The 24,911-nt window shown below is 48.3% G+C and overlaps 1 protein-coding gene across 6 annotated transcripts in view; it reads left to right on the top strand.

Moving 5' to 3' along the window:
* Positions 1–24,911, top strand: part of KCNAB2 (potassium voltage-gated channel subfamily A regulatory beta subunit 2) — a 115,265-nt gene that overhangs the window by 66,907 nt on the left and 23,447 nt on the right. For 5 of the 6 annotated variants that reach the window (XM_048518538.1, XM_048518539.1, XM_048518540.1 and 2 more), the window contains one exon: positions 21,455–21,498. In XM_048518538.1, coding sequence (XP_048374495.1) covers positions 21,455–21,498 — 44 coding nt within the window. Of the gene's footprint in view, positions 1–12,765; positions 13,813–21,454; positions 21,499–24,911 lie in introns of those variants that run through there. The other variant, XM_048518536.1, reaches the window with a different exon arrangement.

Here is a 24,911-nt window from a genome sequence, read left to right as displayed (position 1 = left end):
CCCCGAAAGTAGGACATAGCAAAGTTTTTGTTTGGAAGCATGCCCGACAAACAGAACACAGGAAAAATAAGACATCCCCTGAAAATAAGACATAGCGCATCTTTGGGAGCAAAAATTAATATAAGACACTGTCTTATATTCGGGGAAACACGGTAGCTTATTTTCTCACTCGAACCGATGGTTAACTTGGGTAGCTCCAAAGCTTGCATTGCTCCATCGCTGACCAAGGTCAGCCAGTCAAAGATAATGCCATAGCTGCATGCTTCCCAGTTAAGCTTGATGTCTGAGCAGGAGAGGATCGGTTTGGGTTTTTGCTGTTGGTAGCTGAGAGTGCAAACCTTCTATATATACGAGATGAGCCAGAAACAGTATAGATACTACAAAAAGAACACCTCTGTCTGACTCAAAGAACAGCATTAAAACTATACCTTTAATAGAAATAATTACGAAGTCTGTATCAAATAACCCAATTATCACTGAATCCTTCCAACTTGTGATACTGTATGGATTTTCACTGAAAGGATATAATTAATACAGAGACTTGTAGTCCTAAGTGTATATTTTGGGATCCCTTTTCTGTTTATAATGGGTTATCCACGTTTTGTATTTTTCTTTCTTGCTGGTAATTGGGTTATTTGATACAGATTTTAAAAATTATTTCTAAGGAGCAGCAGTGGCGTAGGAGGTTAAGAGTTCGTGTATCTAATCTGGAGGAACCGGGTTTGATTCCCAGCTCTGCCGCCTGAGCTGTGGAGGCTTATCTGGGGAATTCAGATTAGCCTGTGCACTCCCACACACACACCAGCTGGGCGTGGACCTTTGGGCTAGTCACAGCTTCTCGAGGAGCTCTCTCAGCTCTCCACCTACCACCTGGGCTGGTGGTTGTTTGTTGTGAGGGGGGAAGGGCAAGGAGATTGTAAGCCCCTTTGAGTCTCCTGCAGGAGAGAAAGGGGGGATATAAATCCAAACTCTTCTTCTTCTTCTATTAAAGGTATAGTTTTAACACTGTTCTTTGAGCTAGACAGAGGTTTTCTTTTTGCAGTGCAAGCCTTCTAGTCAGCCTTTGGGTAGGGCTCTAAGTACCCTTTGGGTAGGACTCTAGTTTGGGGTCTTGAGGTCAGCCCCATTAACTTCTGGGAAATCCACAGATCACCCCGTCAGGCAGCATGATGCTGGCCATGACATATAGCCCCAGCCTCCGGAGCGTTGCCAGTAAGTACCACTCCGACTGGGGGCTGCACGAGGTCCGGCAGACCGATGTGGTGGAGCTGCACCGGATGCGGGAGGTGCGGGTGGCCGCTCAGACCCGCACCTGGGAAGAGTTTCTCCGGATGCACGGGCTATCCCTGGAGGAATGTACAGCACAGAAGACAGGCATGAGATATAGGTAAGCAATCTAACTTTTGCATGGGGCTGCTTTTTGGGAAGCCACAAGGCGCTGGTTCAGTGGCTTTGCCAGATGGGGCCTGGTAAATCCTGCAAGCAAAGCATGTTCCACATCCCTACAATGTTTAATGCTGACAGTGCACATGCTCCTTTTCCTGGTCTGGTCGAGTCACAGAGGCCAGCTGGGTTGCTACCCAGGACCTTTGCCACAGCGAGAGGAGATTGAGCCACAGGCTGGTAGCTAAGTTGGTGGCAGGCAGTGCCATCAAATTGCAGCCAATTTATGGAGATCTCACCAGGTTTTCGTGGCTAGGGCTGTCCAGAGGTGCTTTGCCATTGCCTGCCTCTGCACAGTGACACTGGACTTCCTTGGTGGTCTCCCATCCAAGTACCAGCCCTCACTGATCCTTCTTAGCTTCTGAAATCCCAAGGAGATCAGCCTAGTCTGAGTCATGCAGATCAGGGTAGAAGACATACAGAGGTGCTTTGCCATTGCCTGCCTCTGCACAGTGATGCTGGACTTCCTTGGTGGTCTCCCATCCAAGTGCCAGCCCTCACTGATCCTTCTAAGCTTCTGAAATCCCAATGAGATCAGCCTAGTCTGAGCCATGCAGATCAGGGTAGAAGACATACAGAGGTGCTTTGCCATTGCCTGCCTCTGCACAGCAATGCTGGACTTCCTTGGTGGTCTCCCATCCAAGTGCCAGCCCTCACTGATCCTTCTAAGCTTCTGAAATCCCAATGAGATCCGCCTAGTCTGAGCCATGCAGATCAGGGTAGAAGACATACAGAGGTGCTTTGCCATTGCCTGCCTCTGCACAGCAATGCTGGACTTCCTTGATGGTCTCCCATCAAAATGCCAACCAGGGCCGACCTTGCTTCACTTCTGAGATGTGATCTGCCTAGCATGGGCTATGCCAGTCAGGAGAAGTAACTAAATTACTGCCTTGAAAATGTAAACCAAAAACAATGATGGCAGTAGGTTTTTGATCGTTTCATAAGCTAAACAGCAGAGGCATGACGGAGACAAGGAGTCAGTATTTGTTTGCCTATAGTAAAAAGGGAACTGGCCCAGCATTTTCTCCTGCAAAAAAACTATTCAGTCGTCAACTCAGAACCTGCTGCTGATGTATTTTTGTATCGCATCCCATGTACACGTCTGCCCAAGCACCGCTAGATGGCAGGCTCCCACTAGCAGTTGAAGTCTGGGGGACGATTCTCTTCCTCAGGGACGTTCATCCTTAAAGATGGTCTCCCAGCTGGGCTGGTACGTGGGGAAGAGCCATGCTGAGGATCCTGCCTTGTTGAAATGTCCTCCCATCTGCAGAAGAGCAGCTCACAGCTACGGGGCTGGCACCTAAAAAGAAGATGTGCTTTGGTACTGCATAGAAAACCGAACATCAAATGTGAACTGTCAGCGGGAGGGATTGCCTTTGGAGGGAGTAACTCTTTCTGAGCATCGCTTTCCCTTGGGTAGATTCCCTTCCTCTCCCATTGTTGTTGTTTAAGAACATAAGAACATAAGAACAATCCAGCTGGATCAGACCAGAGTCCATCTAGTCCAGCTCTCTGCTACTCGCAGGGGCCCACCAGGTGCCTTTGGGAGCTCACATGCAGGATGTGAAAGCAATGGCCTTCTGCAGCTGTTGCTCCCGAGCACCTGGACTGTTAAGGCATTTGCAATCTCAGATCAAAGAGGATCAAGATTGGTAGCCATAAATCGACTTCATAAATCTGTCCAAGCCCTTTTTAAAGCTATCCAGGTTAGTGGCCATCACCACCTCCTGTGGCAGCATATTCCAAACACCAATCACACGTTGCGTGAAGAAGTGTTTCCTTTTATTAGTCCTAATTCTTCCCCCCAGCATTTTCAGTGAATGCCCCCTGGAATGCCCCCTGTTTGCCCAATGAGAAAAGCTGTGGAGGTTTTTCAGGGTGGGGGAAGTTATTTGCACTGAGGAAACGTTGAGCTACATGCCAGCGAAAGCCACAGCAGCAGCAACCTTTATTAGGCATATAAAATACAGTCTGATAACATTACCAACATTTTTGTGATGTACAGAACGAGAATGTAATCGAGACAAGGACAGCAGAACTGTCTCTAACATTAGACATTACTTACAGAGTCCCATCACTTGTAAGAGAAATTTTGCTATTTTTTCCAAGAGCCCAGTGTCTGAGTTATTTAACAGGAGTCCCACGGCAAAACTGTCAAAGTCACTTACAGATTTATCTCAGACCAGACAAGGAGAGACATTTCTGATACCCACATACCTCGGACAGTCAAGTATAATATGGGCAAGAGACTTCACTTGATTCTTACAATGTGGACAGCCCCGATCCTGGAGAGGGGTGAGCTAAATGCCCCCTCCCTTTTCAGGATGGTTCCTGTTCCTTCCCCCCAACTATGGCTTAAAAATACTTCTGGGGGGCCACTTCTGTATCACCTCTAGTTTGGCCATGGGATTTGGGGGTTTTGTTTGCTTGTTGTTGTTTTAAGTGCAAGTTTCTAGCTCTTATGGAGGATTAGCAATTCTATCCTAGGAAGAGTTATGTTCAATGTATTGTCGAAGGCTTTCACGGTGGAATTAGGTGCCAGTTCGAAGGTTGTTCCTGATGCTGTCAGCATCTGTGGCTGGATGCCAGCCACAGATGCAGGCGAAACGTCAGGAGAGAATGCTGCTAGAACACGGCCATACAGCCCGGAAACCACACAGCACCCAAGAGTTATGTTCTTCAAAGCCCATTGACTTTGATGGGCTTAGAAAAGTGTCCCTCTGTTGAGGATACCACAGTGGGCATGTTTGAACATGTTCAGGTAAGGCTGGTTGAAAATTCAGAAGCCAGAGGAACGTGGGCAGGTGGGTGGGTGGGGAATTTTAATGCTTGTCCTTTTAGTTGTATTGATTCCTCAGCAACCACAATGCCCAGCCTTTCCACTAGGAGAAAATTGGCAAGGATACCCACCAAACAGACGTTGCTGGAGAAAGAAACAAAGGCCGTTTCCACATGGCCATGCTGCGTAAACGACGCCGACGCACACACACCCCGTACCGTTCGCATGGACGGTCCCGGTAGGGGTGGGGAAGACGGTGCAGTCTGCGCAGAGGCTGCACCATCCCCCGAATGCATTACCATCCCTCCAGCCTTCCGGCGCGTGGCACAGGCCAGGGGACACACACCCCTGCCCTGCGCGACAGCTCTGGAGTCGCAGAGCGGGGGGGCGTGTCCCCTGGCCTATGCAATGCGCCAGAAGGCCAGAGGGACGGTAAGGTGTTCGGGACAGGTGGGAGAATGGCGCCTTCCAGCTGCTGCCGTTCGCACGGCAGCGGTTGGAAGTCACTGTTTCCGAAAAACCTCGCTCAGGGAGCGAGGTTCAGAAACAGTGGTTCGCGCCGCTCGGGAGTTGCAAGGCCGGCACTGCTGCAATGCAGCAGCGCCAGCCATGCGAACGGTCTCCCAGGGACGCTGTTTTTAGCATCCCTGGGACGCTGTATTTGGCCCGTGCGAAAAGGGCCAAAGCTTCAGAGGGCTTGCTAGAACCTCACAGAGCAGGAGCCAGGCTCTTCCAGTTTACTTCCCATTTAGCCAAGTTGGATTCATGATTGACAGCTTGGATCCCCCCCCCCCCCGCATTTGGTTGGCACCTACATTTGCAAAGGGCACCCAGCTATTCACTAGCTTGCATTATAACCCCCAGTGGACATTAAGGTCAGGAGCCAAGGGACTCCTAATTACCCCAGTCCCACGGGAGGTTCGTTTGGCCTCAACACAGGCCAGGGCCTTTTCAGCCTTGGCCCCCTCCTGGTGGAACAGTCTCCCAGAGGAGATCAGGGCACAGCGGGACTTTATGGAGTTCCACAGGGCCTGCAAAACAGAGCTGTTCCGCCAGGCATTCAGTTGAGGCTGATCATTGACCACCAGTCTCCCCTGGGGCTATGTGTTTTCTTAGCCCATAGGTGGGTTTTACTTCTCCCGCTTGGTTTCATAGCATTTAGTGTAGCCCGTTTCAATAATTTCCGATCTATGGACTATGTGGGTTATTTTATTTCATTATTTTGGTGACTGTTTTGTCTTTTAAATGATGGGTTCTTTGTCGATGCAGTTTTTATGTATTGTAATTTTGGCTGTATATCGCCCCGAGTCGGACATGGGAGGGGTGATTAATACATCTAATAAATAAATAATGAGGGTGGTGCAGGTCACAGAATTGCCCAGGTTCCCCCAGGAAGGCATCCTTTTTAAAGGCATATCAGCATTTAGCACGGCATCATCCCACAGATATGGGAGCAAATCTGAAGCAAAATGAATCATTTCTTGTTGCGGTGGGTTTTCCGGGCTGTGTGGCTGTGGTCTGGTGGATCTTGTTCCAAACGTTTTGCCTGCAACTATGGCTGGCATTTTCAGAGGTGTATCACAGAGGGAAGTCTGTTACACGCTGTGTCCAGTGAGTAGGGAATGTTTGAGTGGGGTATAAATTGTCATGTCCCCAGGTGGGGAACCAATCAGTAAGTGTTTGGGTGGAACTTGCTATTCAAAGGTGTGGTTGATAGTATAGTATTGCAGGTGGTGTTTTCCAGTCCAGGGAGTGATTCACATTTGCATTCCCTGCAGCAGCAGCAGTATTGTTTCAGAAGACTTCGTATGTTCACAAACATCTTTGGGAAGTCACCAATGGGGGAAGAATTGTGTTTGTCAACGGGGGGAGGGGGGAACCTGGTCCCCGTGTCTCAAGTGCCGGCGGTTCAATTACCTCTCCCATCTTACTGCCAAACAGATTGCGTTGAGCTTTTTGTGGGCAGCACAATAGGATCCTTACACAGAATGAGCTCAGCGCCGCCGCCTGGCTTATTAAAGATCCAAGATAAAGGCTCCTTCTCGCCAGCGCAGCGTCCCCTTTGCCATGCCAAGATCAGAGATATTGTTGAACAGCACGGGCTCCCGTGTTACTCATTGGGATGGGGGGATGGAGACCCATGGATGGGTCACACTGGAGTTTCTTGAGCAAACGAGGCTGCTGTGTTTCAGGCATGGAGACAAAGACTCTTGCCCATTTCCTCACAGACTGCAGACATGTTTGAAACCTTCCTGCCAAGCTTTGAGAGCCAGTGTGGCGTGGTGGTTAAGAGCAGGTGCACTCTAATCTGGAGAACCGGCTTTGATTCCCCGCTCTGCCATTTGAGCTGTGGAGGCTTATCTGGGGAACTAGATTAGCTTGTGCACTCCAACACGTGCCAGCTGGGTGACCTTGGGTTAGTCACAGCTCTTTGGAGCTCTCTCAGCCCCTTCCACCCCACAGGGTGTTTGTTGTGAGGGGGAAAGGGAAAGGAGATTGTAAGCCCCTTGAGTCTCCTTGCAGGAGAGAAAGTGGGGGATATAGATCCAAACTCTTCTTGAAGTCTAGCATTGTAAAGCTCCCATTGTAAAGCTATGGTTTTGCAGTTTGTATACAGCATTTGTACTGAGCGGTTGTGGTTGTTATCAGAGGTGGGATCCAGCAGGTTCTCACAGTTTCCCGAGAGTAGGTTACTAATTATTTGTGTGTGCTGAGGGGGTTACTAATTGGTGATTTTGCCATGTGATTTTTGCCTTAGTTACGCCCCTCCTCTCAGCAGTAGCGCGCAGAACATGAAGCAGTCTAGCAGGAGGTGCACCGGCGTGCGTGGCAGCCTGTGCCTGTGTGCATTTGTTTCCCGCCCAAGGACCGGCGTAGCGGCTGCATCCTTGCCACAGCCCCGCCCCGGAATGCCTGGCCACGCCCCCGTTGTGCCCCGCCCAGCCCCATTGGCGCTACGCCACAGTTTGAATCCCACCACCATGGGAACCTATTACTAAAATTTTTGGATCCCACCACTGGTTTGTTATTTTCCTTTATAATGACAGTGTTGATCTAATTATTTTCTGCTTTTGCATTCTCATGTTGTTAGTCAACTCGGGTCCTCGGCAGGCTTACCAAGTTGAGGAAACGTACCTGTACTCATATGCTTATTCATATTGTTGGCCATTTCAGGTCAACAGAACAACATGCTTGGGAAGGGAAACTCTCAGTCCACTCATGCTCCAGACTTCTCCTTTCCTCGCATGCCTGATTCTATGCTTTCTACTGAACAAAGTCACTGTCTCAACCTTTAGCCCATTATTCTCTTCCCCCCCCCCCCCAATTCTCATTAATGAGACCAGGAAACCAAAATGCCAACTTCTCCCTGTGATGCTAAGATTTCAAAGCCTGTTCCTCCCACCCCAAGGTGCTTGGATCAGGGAGGGAGGGGTTGTTCAGGAAGGGGCCAGAACCTGTGTGTTAATACGAGTGATTTCTCAACACACCTTTGCAGAGAGTGAAAATGCCCCACAGAGCCTGAAGACCAGCTCCGAGGACAAAGGCAGCTGACTCAACATTAATATTGCATTCCCTTCCTGGGCCTGGCGCAGAGGGACCATGAATATTTCAAGTGATTCTGTTTATTAGTTTTGACGGATCGAAGGATGTTTGGAATAGTGTTGGATTACGGACGCCCAATAAGGGCTGATATATTATTAATTTCTCTGGTTTGCGGAATCAGGCTGGGAACTAGAAATCCTCTGAGAGCATCCAGAATGGTTCATCCAGGTCATTATTTCTGTCACAATAGGGGTGCAGACTCACTTGCACTGTAGTGGGGGAGAAGATAAGGGGGGGGCAGCTAAGTAGATAAAGAAAAATTCAAGGGACCCCTTCCATCAGTGTCTGAAGTCTCCTGATTTCTCCTATCTGGGAGCACTAATACCCTTCCCAGTGTCCAGGAGAATTAGCATCTGGGGAGGATGATGTCCTTTGCATCTCTGTATGAGTCCCTGGTCTGGGCATGCTTTCTCCCAAACAGCCTCTGCTAGGGTGCATGATTTTGTTTCTCTGCAGAGAATGTAGTTGGATCACTCCACAGCTCCCAAGTAGAGCACATGAAACTGCCTTATCATACGTGTACCTCAGTGTTGTTCACTCTGACAGGAAGCTCGTTGCAAAGATCTCAGGCGGCGAAGGTCTTCTCTGACACCTTTAACTATGGGATTCTCTGTCATGTCCCAGCAGAACAAAAGTCTTTGCCAAGAATTCCCCCCCAAGATGAACTGTGTACCCTTCCATTGGGCATTCAAACTGGATTACTTTGGTTTAGCTGTACGGATTAAGCAGCTAGAAGGCAGGAGGAGGAAATAACAGACTATAAAACAGTTGTTATGTGGGGGCTCTGGGGAGGATCAAGAATAGTGGGACACCTTTTGATGTTTAAGAAAATGAACTAGTCTTAGCCATTCGGCAACCGAAGCGAGAGAATATACACTTCCTGCTATATGGACAGTTGGCCTAGTATACTGCAGAAAAAGGGAGGATTCCCAAAGATTGCTTCCAAAGAAGAGAAGAAGAAGAGTTTGGATTTATACCCCACCTTTCTCTCCTGTAAGGAGACTCAAGGTGGCTTACAAGCTCCTTTCCCCTCCTCTCCCCACAACAGACACTTGGTGAGGTAGGTGGGGCTGAGAGAGTTCCGAAGAACTGTCCACCCAGCAGGAATGTAGGAGTGCAGAAACACATCTGGTTCACCAGATAAGCCTCTGCCACTCAGGTGGAGGAGTGGGAAATCAAACCCGGTTCTCCAGATTAGAATCCACCTGCTCTTAACCACTACACCACACGGGCTCCCAGTTTGATCTCCTTGTTGCTGAAAATACCTTTATATTTGCAGCAGTGTGGAGCTGACCGCACTGGCTGATTCGTCATTCCCCTCCTGACCACCCCTCGCACAAGCATACCTCTGGCAGGCTCTTTTTCAATTATAGGAGTTTGTACATTGCCATGCGGTTCTAATACTATCAGTAGCAGCTATTTATAATGTGTGTGTTTTTTTAATCTAGCAAAAAGCCTTCCGGCAGCAGGGAGAGGAATGGCATCAGGTGTGAGTGAGGAGGTGTGGAAATCCCAATCTTCTCTCCCATGCTTCCAAGAAACCCACTTTGGGTCCAATCTTTTGGGGGGGAAAAATCATACCCGATGCAACAGAGCCAGGGGAACCCAGAAGGGAGACCTCCAAGAGAACGATTGTAGTTCAGAAGTTAAGGCAGTGCAAGAACCGTGAGCGGAAGTGTCTGTCAATGTCTGCAGTGACTGTAAATGTCACCAATCCTCCGAGAAGCCTTTCCTGTCGTTGCGCACTTCTTCAACGCTCGCTGTTTTCCAGCGGAGTCTGTGCGCATGTTCGGTGATTGGAAATGAAGGGATTCGCACGTGAACCATGCCAGAATGTCTGCAGGCCAGAAACCGTGCACATTTCGGAGCAAAGGATGTCGCAGCTGGTGCTGAGCGGAAGCGCAGTGGGATTCTCCCGGCCTTTCCGTTCTACATTTGGTGCTGTCCTGGGAAGATGCGCCCACCCTGTGATGCTGACATCCAGCAGCCTGCCTTCCCACATTGGCTGCGGCTGCCAGATGGACGGGCAGGAAGGTCAGCATGGATTATGGCAACCCCAGCGTGCGTTGGCCGTCCATCTGTCAACCTTCCGACAGCTGCCCTGTGGACGCTTATTGAGAGCTTTGGCAATCCAAGGCGTTTCCCATCTTACAATTTCTTAAGCTGCAGTTGAGACTTTTCGACGTTCATGACCCCAAATATCAAGGTTTCAACACGCAGCTGGTTTTGAACCCGTGATCTAGAGGATATCGGGCTGGGATTAAGCACTGAAAGCAAGGGATTTAGGGAGGCCAGCTACTCCATGAAAGGACTCTTTCACAAGGTGTTTGTTATGGAGAAGAGAAGGCAATTGTAAAGACACCTTAAAGGTAGAGAAAACTGGGCAATAAAAACCAACTCTTCTTCTTGCTCCAGCGGAGTTGGTCAGGCAAAACTCTCTGACTCTTGAGCCACAGGGAAAGTTAGCCTCCCCATCAAGTGAATTGTCAGCCAACACTCTCTTTTCTTCAAGTGTTGCTTCTTGACAATTCCCCACCCACCCATTTTCAAGACTTCTTTTCTAGAGGGTCAGTTTCCGATAAGAGGAAGTGGCTTCACCAATGGCAGACCAGAAGGGTTCCAATTTGAGCACAAGCCTGCCATTGTATTGAATACTAAGTGGAAACCTCCATGCTTAAAGGTAGCATACCTCTGACTATCCAGTGAGACAAACATACAAGAGGGTTGGGGTATTTGTGTTTGTTCCATGCCTGCGTGCTTCTCAGAAGTACCTGGCTGGCCACGGTTGTTAACAAAACCTTTGGCCCAATCCAGTAACAGGGGCTAAAAGTTCTTAAAAAAACAACGACCTCTTCCCACTTGATAACAAGCTTAGATGGAAATGGAGCGTGTTGGCCTTGGGCTCTGGACTTGCCGCAGACATCGATTAATTAGGAAAAGGTTTTCGTTGGCTTTTGCAGCGGGAAACGCCGATTTAAAGGATCTCTACTCCAGAGGCTCCGGGATGGGGAGGGGTGAGAGCAAGGTCCATTTTCCTGCCCCCGCAATGTCTTTTAGACCTCAGGAGAATCGCAGCACCAGAATAAACTCTCTTTGGCGGCTTATGCCCCGGAGACAGAGCTCGGCCAGCCGCTTGTAGGAGCCAGTCTCCATGTGCTAATTCACCCTTGCGTGGGCGTTGCACATGGCAAGGGAATGTGGCCGCGAACAGCAGGAGCCAATGCACAGGCGTTTGTTTTGTTAACCCGTGGTTTCTTTTCATTTCTCCCTGTCGTCTTTTGCTTACATTTACCCTCAGCTGTTGCCTTCAACTATCAAACACACAAACGCGTTTCTTGGGCACAGGATGACTTCATGACCGGACACTCAAGGAGAGCAGGCAGTGGTCTTTTCAGCGGCAGAGCATTCTGTGATTTAGCAAAGGCCCTTTAGGGAGGGCACTGAGAAAGAATGAAGACGAAGACAACAAAAGTTGGTTCTTAACACAGCTTTTCTCTCTTGAAAAGCATCTCAAAGTGGTTTACACCTTCCTCCCCACAACAGGCGCCTTGTGAGGTAGGTGGGGCTGAGAGAGGTCTGAGAGAACTGTGTGACTAGTCTGATGTCACCCAGCAGGCTTGATGTGGAGGAGCGGGGTATCAAACCTGGTTCTCCAGATTAGAGTCCACCTGTCATGTGGAGGAGTAGTAGGAAAATACTCCGTAGTTGATTCTGCAAACAGCAGGAAAATTCCTCCTAGTTGATTCTTCAAACAGCATCAACAAGCCCTTAGTTTTGCAGGGGATAAAAGGATGCAGCAATGGGATTATTGCATACATGTGAAACCCTTTCTCTGAACGCCCCTTGGGTCATTGTTTTGCATTTTGCTAGATTGTGCTATGCTGTGCTATGCCAGCCTGCACATTAAATGCTCATGTTCTGGGTGAGAGAAACCAGTGGGAAAAGTTGGCAAGAAGTGCGAGGGGCAGAATAACGCAAAACCCTTGCCGAACCACCTCCTCCATCAAGTTATGGCGTGGTTTTATGAGAGCTGTGCTGCAAACAGTTACCCTCTGTCTTCCCGAATCTTCGGCAAAACTGCCTTACACGAAAATCAGTCAACTGTGCTCAATACTGTCTGATCCGAAAAGGCAGCTGTCCCCCATCTTTCTTCCTTCCTTCCTTCCTTCCTTCCTTCCTTCCTTCCTTCCTTCCTTCCTTCCTTCCTTCCTTCCTTCCTTCCTTCCTTCCTTCCTTCCTTCCTTCCTTCCTTCCTTCCTTCCTTCCTTCCTTCCTCTTCTTCCTTCCTTCTTCCTTCCTCCCTGCCTCCCCTGCCTCCTCTGCCTCCCCCTGCCTCCCTGCCTCCCTCTTCTCCTTGCCTGCCTCTCTTCCGCCTTCACCTGCCTTCTTCTTCCTTCCTTCCTTCCTTCCTTCCTTCCTTCCTTCCTTCCTTCCTTCCTTCCTTCCTTCCTTCCTTCCTTCCTTCCTTCCTTCCTTCCTTCCTTCCTTCCTTCCTTCCTTCCTCCCTGCCTCCCTCTCTGCTTTCCTGCCTCCCTGCCTCCCTCTCTTCCTCCCTCCCTTCTGGCCTGCCTGCCTTCTTTCCTCTCTTCCTTCCTTCCTTCCTTCCTTCCTCCCTCCCTCCCTCCCTCCCTCCCTCCCTCCCTCCCTTCCTCCCTCTCTTCCTTCCTTCCTTCCTTCCTGCCTCCCTCCCTTCCTTCCTCTCTTCCTTCCTTCGTTCCTTCCTTTCCAGCAATAGTATTTAAAGGATGCATTGGCAGATGCCACTGGCAGATGATGGGATATCCCTCGCTTTGCTCTGCGGAGTTCACCATCTAAATTTAGTCTTTCCTGGCATCCTTGTTCTGGCCGCAGGGAGGGGAAGTCAGGGGAGGGGAGGGGAGGCAGACCAAGGAGCAGGCGCAAGGCTGTAAAGGGGGGGCCAAGAGGGCTGGAATGCTTTTGTAGCGAGGCTGTCCGCCAGGAGCTGCAACAGCAAGCCATTCATGACAAAGCCATGTCTTTCTACTTGTATCTGAATGAACTTCATGGCCGCACCATTAATAATGAATTGCCAAGCCGGGTTTTCCCTAGCACGGTTTGTGGTCTGCTCCATTGACTTTGTTAGAACCAGACTTCTAGCAGGAACAGAAGGGCTGCAGTCCCACTGCTGCTGAAATCCAGCACCCTATTGTGTCTGACAAGCGAGCCAGCCAACCCGCCGAGGGATCGGAAGAGAGTGAGCGAGAGTCCTTTCCCCCTCCTTGCCCTGAAAATCAGGATGATAGAGATTCCCTCCTCCTGTATCCTTGTAAGTCTAAATGACGCAGCTGCTGAGCCCTGAGAGAGCTGCAGCGTGGGATTCGCTCTCCGAGCAGATGACCAGCATGGACCCAAAACACAGCCCAGAGAGCCCGTCTCCTACAGGATTGCTCTGAAACCATCCAGGACAACTTTTGCCGATTTGAGTCCAAAAGAGGCGGCGGAACAGCTAAAACTTGGAATGTCCATCTGTCTGCTGAGCCTGTTGGATCCCACTCCAGGGCCATGGATAGGGTGACCTCTCCATGACGTTTATTTTTACATCTTGCTCTCGGTTTTGGTCCTGTCCTGGAAAAGAGTCCTGGGGCTATCACCTGCCACACCTGGAAATTACAGGTCTTGGGGACAAGAGTATCTTGTGTTGTTCTTGGAGATTTTCCTCCTCTGTTGGCTCATCCGGGACGAGACCAGGCAGACGCGGCTCGTGGGGCAACCCGCCGGCAAAGCCCCTAAGGCAAGGAGAAAGTCTCGAACGAGGCCAGTATGCAAGTTTCTTTTGTGTGCTCGGACCACAACATCAAGAGCCGGAGCGCAGAGGACAGGCTCAACCGGCAGAATGCCAGCAGTCCCAGCACTCGAGGCCGGTTCCGCACCGTGGCCATGGTCGCCCGGAGCCTGGGACACCTCTCGATGCACCATGCCCCGTCCTCCAGCGACTCCAGCGTGAAACAGCCTGGCATGAAATATAGGTATGGGAAAAAGAGCAAAGCTACTTGCCTTGCTGTTCCAGCCAAACGCCGAAGATCCACCAGATTTGGTGACCAAAGAATCTCAGCCAGGGGCGTACTGCCCAGGGGGACATATGGGGACAATTGTCCCCTGGCTGCAGCCGTTTAGTCAGGGGTGGAAAATCGCCCCCACACCCCTTCTCCTTCCCCCTGGGTCCATACACTGACTTCAAAAAAAGTTGTTCGGTCGTGGTGGGGGAGGGCGGCTGCCCATACGGGGAGGGGGACGGAAAACTCAGATTTTGCACCGGGCTATATTTTTCTTAGATATGCTTTTGATCTCAGCTTTAATTTTTGTAGAGTGTGTGGGGCAGGGTAGTGTCGTGTGCTAGTCAGGAGGGGGGGCTTGCAGCCCCTTGCTTTTTCTTTTGACCACATCTGTTGAGCATCAGCCCCCGCTCATCTCCGACTGTGCTCCTTCTCTAGAGAAATATATATGAGGTCACGTGACACGATATGGAAACGGATTGCCAAGCATGTGCAGAGTGCCTCAGTATGGGCAATTGCAGCGTTCCCACCTTCCTTAAAACTAAGCAGCCTGGCTTCCTTTGAGGTCAGAGGATGGGACTTCTGTGCTGAACTGAGTCTTAGCATCTCCTTGTTCGCTTGTTTATTAGGAATGAACTCCCCCCCTTCCCCTGGCGATGTTCTGAGAACAGAGTCCAAAGCAGAGAACGAGGGCATTCCCTTCACAGGGCATTTGCAGGTCAGCGCGCCATCCAGAACTGTTCGATGCCCTTCCTTTGTTGATGTGCAGATGTGGACGGGATGAGTCAGACCCCACTCAGCGTCCTTGAGTCTTGGTTTTGGAAACTGTGGTCTGTTTTGATGGACACATCTGGGAGAAGGATATAAAAGAACGGAGCCCTGTGGTCTCAGAAGCACAACTGAGTCTGGTTCAGAGCAGCTGGATGGGAAGGCTCATTGATGTGGGTAAAGTAGCAAGCTTTCAGGCAGTACAGAGCTCTTAGACTTCTTCTCAGAAATATTCTCTACCTACTAACTATTGACACTGAGGGGGCGGGGGTCAGAAAGGTAAACTTCCATGCTACAAAAATAGTAATTAAAAAAAACCCTGGACATCTGCAAGCATAAATTATCAAGAAGACTCCTGAGCTACATGAAAGCTTGCTAGCCTCCCAATATATTTTGGGCAGTGAAAGGTACCCTCTGAAGCCTCTTGGGACTGGAGGTTGTATTGAAAAGGGTTCGGTGTTTGGCACTAGTGGTTAAGAGCAGATGGATTGTATTTTGAGGGCTTGTATTTTTGCTTCAAGAGCAAGAGTCCTGGGTTTGAATCCTGATAAGTTTGAGGCCTTGATAAACCCTTCCTTGCTCTGTGTGTGTGAGAATGAGAATAAAGCCTGCAAAATATATCTAAACCATTTGGGCGGGGGGCATACTATAGTAGTAGAGCAGGGCGTGGTGTAGTGGTTAAGAGCAGGTGCACTCTAATCTGGAGGACCGGATTTGATTCCCCACTCTGCCACTTGAGCTGTGGAGGCTTATATGGGAACCAGATTAGCTTGTGCGCTCCAACACAGGCCAGCTGGGTGACCTTGAGCTAGTCACAGTTCTTCGGAGCTCTCTCAGCCCCACTCACCTCACAAGGTGTTTGTTGTGGGGGGGAGAAGGGAAAGGAGATTGTAAGCCCCTTTGAGTCTCCTTACAGGAGAGAAAGGGGGGATATAAATCCAATTCTTCTTTCTTTCTTTCTTTCTTTCTTTCTTTCTTTCTTTCTTTCTTTCTTTCTTTCTTTCTTTCTTTCTTTCTTTCTTTCTTTCTTTCTTTCTTTCTTTCTTTCTTTCTTTCTTCTTCTTGAAACACCAGAGAGCAGCTGCCAACTGGCAAAGATGACATATCTCTAGAATCCAGATAGCAAATTCCTCCTGAGAGCAGGATCTGTCTGTCTGATGTTGCCCTGTAGGCTGGCAGGACTACATTGGATCAATAAATAGTGGGTTTGGTTTTAGGGCATTCTCATGCATTGTCTTGTTTTCCATGGTTTGCTTATGCTTTGTTATGGCTTTTGGCAATCACGCATACCCCGTCCTCTCAAAGTCAAGTCAAGTCCATCTTTATTACAGTCACAGACCAGCACAAGGTAAATAAAGGATAAAACATATTAAAGTATATTAAAACAGCACATCGGTATTTAAAAGGAAATAAAAGCAAAACTTACTGATAAAAGGGTGTTGGAGACACGAAGCAAGCATGGTATAGTGGTTAAGAGCAGGTGGATTCTAATCTGGAGACCTGGGTTTGATTCCCCACTCCTCCACCAGAGTGACAGAGACTTATCTGGTGAACCGGATGTGTTTCCACACTCCTACATTCCTGCTGGGTGACCTTGGGCTGCTCACAGTTCTTTCAGAACTCTCAGCCGCACCTACCTCACAGGGTGTCTGTTGTGGGGAGAGGAAGGGAAAGGAGCTTGTCAGCCATCTTGAGTCTCCTCACAGGAGAGAAAGGTGGGATATAAATCCAAACTCTTCTTCATCATCATCTTATCAGATCTCAGAAGCTAAGCAGGGTTGGGGCTGGTTAGTGTTTGGAAGGGAGACCACCAAGGGATGCCTGGGTCGCTATGCAGAGGAAAGCAATGGCAAACCACCTCAGCTTCTTGCCTTGAAAACTCTACCGAGTTGCAATAAGTTGACTGCTCTTTGATAGCAGTTTACATCCACCTCAGGGGAAATGTCTCTACCTGAGCCCGTGGCTCACTTAGTACAGCACCTGTTTTGCATGCAGAAAAGGCCAAGTTCAAATCCTGGGTTTTCCAATGGGAAGATCAGTCGGCAGTTGATGTGAAAGTCATCGTCCTGAGTGTGTGGTGATCCTCCATTCATGACAGAGCGATCATCTGACTTAGTCTGAGGCAGCTTAATGTGTTCCTGTGCGGGGGGGGGGGGGGGGAGAGAGAAGAGCAGGCGGAAATCTCTCACCTCTTTAAAGCTAGGCTAGGTGTGAGGTTTTAGCCTGTAGGAATTACTGCTCCGTGAGCTCAGGTGAGAAAATGCCGGGAGAACGTGGCCCGGTCCTTCCCGAGGATGAAGTGGGTTTTGGTGATGTTGTGAGAGGAACGGAGTGCTTTTCAGGGGGAAACCAGGGCTGCCCCTCCTACAATTTTGAGGGGTCACAAATGAAGCTTGCAGTTCCGTTGTCTGGCGACGCTGTCCTGTCATGACCAGAGGAAGAGAGCTTCCTTTCCCTCTTGCTTTTCCTTCATGGGTGAGATCAGAAGGCGCTGAAAGGCAAAGGAACCGCCACAAAGGATTTCAACGGGCGCCTGAAAAATGACACGCTCATTTGGACTTCTGACTTCACCTCCACCCCTTTGCAATGAGCAGGTGCTGCTATTCCTCTGGCTGGCGTGATTTATGTCCAATATTTGGAACAGAGAGAAGCCAGTTAACGGTAGTACAAAATGCTTAACATGTATGTTGTTCTATTTGCGCATGTTCCAAGGACACTGTATTTTATTTCTGGGATCCTTTACAATAGTCTTAAAGAACATAAGAACATAAGAACTAGCCTGCTGGATCAGACCAGAGTCCATCTAGTCCAGCACTCTGCTACTTGCAGTGGCCCACCAGGTGCCTTTGGGAGCTCACGTGCAGGATGTGAAAGCAATGGCCTTCTGCTGCTGTTGCTCCCGAGCACCTGGTCTGCTAAGGCATTTGCAATCTCACATAAAGAAGGATCAAGATTGGTAGCCATAGATCGACTTCTCCTCCATAAATCTGTCCAGGCTGCAGCATTAGCTCTGTGTTTCTACTCTAGGAGTAGGATAATACTGAGACTGGGCAGTTCGGTAGAGGACCCGTTGGTAGAATGCAGACATCGTGCCCAACCAGGGTTTGGTACAATATGAGCGGGCCACGTGCAAACGCACTCCCCTGTTCATCCGTGGTGTGCTTGAAGTCAACTAAAGACATCCCCTTTGGAGCAAAGCGTCGTTCATTATGAATCTGAACAGGCAAACTGTTGTTTGTGATTATAGGAGAAGAGAAAGTTAAGGGATGATATGATAGCTGTTTAAATATTTGAAGGGATGTCATGTTGGAGATCGTGTGAGCTTGTTTTCTGCTGCTCCAGAAACTAGGGCACAAGTAATGAATTTAAACTGTCGGAAATGAGACTCCACCAAAACATTAGGAAGAAGTTCCTGACAGTAGGGGCTGTTCGACAGTGGAATACGCTGCCTCAGAGTGTGGAGGAATCTCCTTCTTTGGAGGTTTTTAAACAGAGGTTGGATGGCCATCTTTCAGGAGTGCTTTGATTGGTCATTCCTGCATGGCAGGGGATTGGGCTGGATGGCCCTTGGGGTCTCTTCCAACTCTTTGATTCTATTATTTTTATCCCACCTGTCCTCGAAAGAGCTCAGGCAGCATCCATGAATCTTGCTCTGTTTTGTCCTCACGACACCCCTGTGAGGTGGGTTAGACTGGAGTGTGTGACTGGCTCAAGCAAGCGTTCATGGCAGAGTGGGGATTCAGACCTTGCTTTCCCTGGTCATAGTTGGACAATGACCGTTATACCATACTGACTGTCACACGCTGCGTCCCTCACCGATAGGCTGCGCTCAAGTTCTGTTCAGTTTATTTCAGCTCCAATCCGATATGCATAAAATCAAACACCGTAGATCTCATAACGTAAGTGTAACCTCTATCTGTGGGTTCTGTGGGGCAGAACTTGGAATGAGTTTGCAACAACAACTTTTTTAAAACAAAATGGTTTACTTTCTTAACATATAACATATAACATCAACATGTAACATCACATTTCAAGGTCCTGTTCAGGTTGCATTTTCTAGTCCTTATATTTACAGTCTACTGATACTGCCAAGTCCAATTCTTCTTGCAAGTGGGTTGGCTCCTGAAGACTCCAAGGGCTTGGTGGACAGGCTTCAACATGATGAAGGTTCCCAGGAGAACTCTCACCCATTACAACCACAAAAAAGAAACCCTGAAACAATAAACTCCAACATTTACAACATTGCAAAAATAAACAACTACCTTCCCAGTAGTTCCCAACAACATTGCAGTTACCTTAACAAGGTGTTCAGGGCTTATACAAACCAAGGTCCGAGTCTGGTAGCCTTGTCTCCAAACTATGAGCTCTGCAGCCTTCTGCTGCTTTGAGTCTCCACCCATTTCTGGGTCAACCCATTCTGAGCATGGGGGTTACAGAAGCAAATTCCTCCTTACTGAATCTTGACTCTGTTGAACCGCACCCTGACTGGAAAACGTAAGAACTTTGCCACTGATAATACAGACTTTTCATTTGTGATTTGCACTCAAGTAGATTTTGCAAAGGAATCGCCATGCTTGTCCCTATAGTGAGCAGTTCCTGGTTTGGTGCTGCATCCAAACCGTGCCCCTGTACGTTCTTGGTGATTTTTTGCACGCAGGTTTCCCTGGCTCATAGCTCATGCTTTCAACCCGCAACAACAGCATCCGTGGATTTCCTCAAAAAGCCCCGGAGCGGCTATTCTGAAACACGTTTTAATATGTTCCCTCTGTTTGATCTGTCTGGACAGATGCCTGGCTGAACACAGCTCTGTCTTTGCAGATAAGGACAGCCTTAAATTAATTCCGGCAGACAGTATCTGAATTGCACATAAAGTTATTTCTGGGGTTACCCAGAGGCACGTGAATCACAGAAGCTTTTGGGTTTGCTCGGGTTTATTCCTCGAATTAGCAGCCACCTGTCCCGAAACAAGGACTGTTGGTAACCTTACCACCGTAGTTCCCTTTGTTTTAGTTTAGTTTTTAAAAGTAAACTTTCTTTAACAAAAAAATACAAAAAGAAAAAGAACAAACACTACCGACTAAACAGTTACAGAACAACGTACATTGAGTAAATCACAATTACAATTAGCTCATTTAAGTTAAGAAACTTATGGAAAGATAACCTTTTCAAAAAGAAAGATTCCAAATATTTCGATAACCTTAATTATGACTTCCTGCTAACCTTAAAATCCACCAGGTTTTCTCATTCCTCATCTAAATCCAACATATTCCTTCAATTCTTTCAGTTCGTAAACTTTAATAAGAGGAGAAAAAAAATACAAATTTTGTTGTATTAACCGTATAGTGATTAAATTAAATGCTGCTGTAATTTATAATGCTTTTACATTCACTGCAGTTCGCTTCAAAGAATTAAAAACAAGATTATTTCCTAGCATTTCTCTCTCTCACAATTAATGTGGTTGCAGCAAAGAACTGCAAATGAAAACTTTCTGCAACATTTATATCAGTGTTGTTGGGTCGTAGCGGGACAGAAATAACGTGCAGGCCTTTCTGGGCCACATTTTTTTCTTTACGTGTGTCAGCTGAAATGTATCCATCCCCCTACCATTCAGTGATTTAACTTCTGGAGATCTTGGGAGGGGCCTGAAATCCGACAGAACTGTACCACATGCCGCAGATGCTAATAACATGTTCAGAAGCCCTTGATTCCCAACATATGGTGGTGTCGTGGTTAAGAGCAGGTACACTCTAATCTGGAGAACCAGGTTTGATTCCCCGCTCTGCCACTTGAGCTGTAGAGGCTTAGCTGGTGAACCAGATTAGTTTGTGCGCACTAACACATGCCAGCTGGGTGACCTTGGGCTCTCTCTGCCTCACCCACCTCACGGTGTTTGTTGTGGGGGGGGGGGAGGAGATTGTAAGCCCCTTTGAGTCTCCTACAGGAGAGAAAGGGGGGATATAAACCCAAACTCTCCTTCCTCTTTAGATCCCCCAAACAAATATATCCCTGCCAGAATAGTCGTGCCAGATCAGACCAGTGGTCCATCTAGTCCAGCATCGTGCCAGATGCCGCAGGAAAGCTCACAAGCAGCTGCCCCCACTCCTGGTGGCAGGAGCCCCTCCCAATCTCGGGCAATCAGAGAATCCGTTTCCCTCTGAACTAGCTGGGTCCCGTTCAGCTATCACAGATCTATCTATCCTCAATTGAGCAGCAGTGGCGTAGGAGGTTAAGAGCTCGTGTATCTAATCTGGAGGAATGGGGTTTGATTCCCAGCTCTGCCGCCTGAGCTGTGGAGGCTTATCTGGGGAATTCAGATTAGCTTGTACACTCCCACACACGCCAGCTGGGTGACCTTGGGCTAGTCACAGCTTCTCGGAGCTCTCTCAGCCCCACCCACCTCGCAAGGTGTTTGTTGTGAGGCGGGAAGGGCAAGGAGATTGTCAGCCCCTTTGAGTCTCCTGCAGGAGAGAAAGGGGGGATATAAATCCAAACTCTTCTTCTTCTCTTCTTCAATTGAATACTGGACAGGAGCTAGTAAACAGGGGGCATCCTTGGCAAATCTGGGCATTGGGATTCTACCGCAGTTTCCCGCTGAACTACTTCACAGCTCAGCTGGACGGTGAACGTTTCCTGCACCCCCCCTTTTAATTCTGCTGGATTATGAAATCTCCAAATGTTCCCACACTCCCTTTTCCTTCTGCAGTCTTTGGGGATGACGAACGCTGATCGGAGCTGAAGTGACATCTGCTGCTCGTAAGCATCGCTGCAACTGTGCCAGAGGCCAGCCTCTGGAGCTGACATCTGTGCAGCTGCTGATTAAAGAGGTGTCTGTCTGTGTGTTTTTCAGAAACCTCGGAAAGTCGGGACTGCGAGTTTCCTGCCTCGGCTTAGGTAAGTGGATGCACGAGGTGAGGATTCTCCCTTTCTTTCCAGCTGGGCTTTGTCAGGGCCTGGAACGCCATATTCCACCTCAGTGGCATTCGGAGCAGAATTAGTTGCAAAGAGGATGTTCCGAGTATTTTCCCAACTTCCCATTGCTTTTCCTTTACAGCAGGGGTGTCCAACTCTGGCGCTTCAGATGTTCGTGGACTACAATTCCCATCAGTCCCTGCTGGCATGGCTGATGGGAATTGTAGTCCACGAACATCTGAAGCACCAGAGTTGGATACCCCTGCTTTACAGAAACCCCGCAACCACCAAGGTTGCTCCAAGTTTAAACAGAGTGATCCTTGCTTGCAAAAGGGCCACTTGGTGGCACAAAAAAAATGGGAGTCTCAATGCCTTTCAACTCACATAAGTGCCTTTCAGACAACTCTGATGCATTTGGTATTCAGCCCATTGGAGCATTCACTGGTTATGTGGAGGGATGCAGAAACTTCTAAAGAAGCCATCTCATTTCATTGTACAAGTTGTGCCATGGAGAGAAATGCATCTTAGTGTGACATGCCTCTGAAGATGTCAGCCATGGATGCAGGCGAAACATAGATGTTTCACAAAACACAGACCCCTTCCGCACATGCAGAATAATACACTTTCAATCCACTTTCAATGCACTTTGCAGCGGGATTTTACATCTGAGGGGGGATATGATTGAAGTCTATAAAATTATGCATGGGGTAGAAAATGTTGACAGAGAGAAATTTTTCTCTCTTTTTCACAATACTAGAACCAGGGGGCATTCATTGAAAATGCTGGGGGGAAGAATTAGGACTAATAAAAGGAAACACTTCTTCACACAATGTGTGTTTGGTGTTTGGAATATGCTGCCACAGGAGGTGGTGATGTCCACTAACCTGGATAGCTTTAAAAAGGGCTTGGACAGATTTATGGAGGAGAAGTCGGTCTATGTCTACCAATCTAGATCCTCCTTGATCTCAGATTGCAAATGCCTTAGCAGACCAGGTGCTCAGGAGCAGCAGCAGCAGCAGGCCATTGCTTTCCCATCCTCCACGTGAGCTCCCAAAGGCACCTGGTAGACCACTGCGAGTAGCAGAGAGCTGGACTAGATGGACTCTGGTCTGATCCAGCAGGCTAGTTCTTATGTTCTTGTGTTCTTACTGTGCGGAATAGCAAAACCCACTTGCAAACAATTGTGAAAGTGGGTGCTGTGTGGTTTCCGGGCTGTATGGCCGTGTTCTAGCAGCATTCTCTCCTGACGTTTCGCCTGCATCTGTGGCTGGCATCTTCAGAGGATCTAATATTCTATTGAGACATGATAAACCAACCTGAAAGGCATTGAGACATGATAAACCAACCTGGACATAGAATATTATTTGAAAAAACAGAAATTCTGGACCACTCTGAAAGCCACTACGTCAGACTACACAGAGAAGCAATTGAAATCCATAAGCACATGGACAATTTTAACAGGAAGGAAGAAACTCTGAAAATGAACAGAACTTGGCTGCCAGTGTTGAAAAATACTAGGGTCAAGACTGTGTCAAACCAGCTCCACACAAACACAGGATGACCATAGACAAAAGAAACAGGCCAGGATACTTCTATTCAGATGCTCCCACCAGTGACCTTGCTATCTACAGGGTTACTCCCAGGCTATAGTCTTCATTGTTACTCATACTTCTATTCAGATGCCCTCAACTATTGACCTGGTTGCCGCCTTTGTTACTCATAGACAAGGTTTCCCCACCCACCCTGGACACTCCCCACACACCCTGGACAGATATATACTCCACTTGCTTTTCCAACATCAGATCCTCTGAAGATGCCAGCCACAGATGCAGGCGAAACGTCAGGAGAGAATGCTGCTAGAACACGGCCATACAGCCCGGAAACCACACAGCACCCAAGAGATTCCGGCCGTGAAAGCCTTCGACAATAAATTGTGAAAGTGGATTGAATGTGCATTATTATGCATGTGCGGAAGGGGCCGTAGATGCAGTGTCTCCTACTGTGGAGGATTTAAACAGAGGCTAGATGGCCATCTGTCAGCAGTGCTTTGATGGTGTATTCCTGCAGGGTTGGACTGGATGGCCCTTGTGGTCTCCTCCCGCTCTCTGATTCTATTATTCTGTGTCACATAAGGAGCAAAACATTTCAGACCGCAGCCGCGCAGCACAGAAAACCCACCACAGCAGGTTGCTTCCAAACTTCTTATGCCGTTACCTCCTTAACAGCTGCACTGGAAGGCAGATCTTAGCAGGGAGAAAAGACTTCAGCAGGAGGGAGTTGGTTTCAATTATGAAGAAAATCCGTAGAGCTCAGCTGCCTGAGACTAAGTGTCCATCTGTCCCACTGTACTGTTTCCAGCAATGGTCAGGCAGAGAAGCATTCAAACAGGTTATAAAAACAACAGCCTTCCCCACTGTTTGTGCCCAGGATCAGATATACTGTCTTCAGATTTCACCTCCCTGTTCTCCATGAATGATTTTTTCCTTTTTTAAAAAACTTGTATAGGCTAATGCCGATCCCTGCTTATGCATATGATGATGAAGAAGAAGAGTTTGGATTTATATCCCACCTTTCTCTCCGGTAAGGAGACTCAAGGTGGCTGACAAGCTTCTTTCCCTTCCTCTCCCTACCACAGACACCCTGTGAGGTAGGTGGGGCTGAGAGAGTTCAGAGAGAACTGTGACTAGCCCAAGGTCACCCAGCAGGAATGAAGGAGTGCGGAAACACATCTAGTTCACCAGATAAGCCTCAACCACTCAGGTGGAAGAGTGGGGAATCAAACCCGGTTCTCCAGATTAGAATCCACCTGCTCTTAACCACTACACCACACTGGAAGTTAGAACAGATCTTTCCATCAAAGTTGGGGTAAGGGAGGAGTTGTTTCCATGCGCAACTTCCACTGTAATTCTCCACCAAGTGAAGTAAAGATCAAGAACAGCCAGATTTTGATTACCTCGGTGGCCCCTTCATTACCCCAACAGCAATTCAATGGGCAGAAATTTTCATTCACTGGATCCTCCAACCTCTTCAGAGACTCTTGGATGCTTCAAGGCATTGACTCTGATCTGTTTCTTTCTTTTTTTTTAATTTCCAAAATGACTGTTACCACCCTTTTGCATTTGAAGAAATTTCAAATCAGTGTAAAGGGTGGAATTCAGGTTGTGTCCAGGTAAGTCCTGCCTACCTAATTATTTTAAATAGATGTAAACCCAGGTAGGTGGACTCAGAAAGCCAGCTGGTGTAGTGGTTAAGACCAGGTGGACTCTAATCTGGAGAACTGGGTTTGATGCTCCACTCCTCCAGCTGAGCGGTGGACTCTTATCTAGTGAACCTAGATTTGTTTCCCCACTCCTACATTCCTGTTAGGTGACCTTGGGCTAGTCATAGCTGTTCAT

This window comes from Sphaerodactylus townsendi, linkage group LG16 (genome assembly GCF_021028975.2).
Source record: "Sphaerodactylus townsendi isolate TG3544 linkage group LG16, MPM_Stown_v2.3, whole genome shotgun sequence".
In the NCBI taxonomy this organism is placed as follows: Eukaryota; Metazoa; Chordata; class Lepidosauria; order Squamata; family Sphaerodactylidae; genus Sphaerodactylus; species Sphaerodactylus townsendi.
The sequence above is the reverse complement of the archived record's forward strand: the minus strand, read 5'-3'. Positions and strand labels throughout refer to the sequence as shown.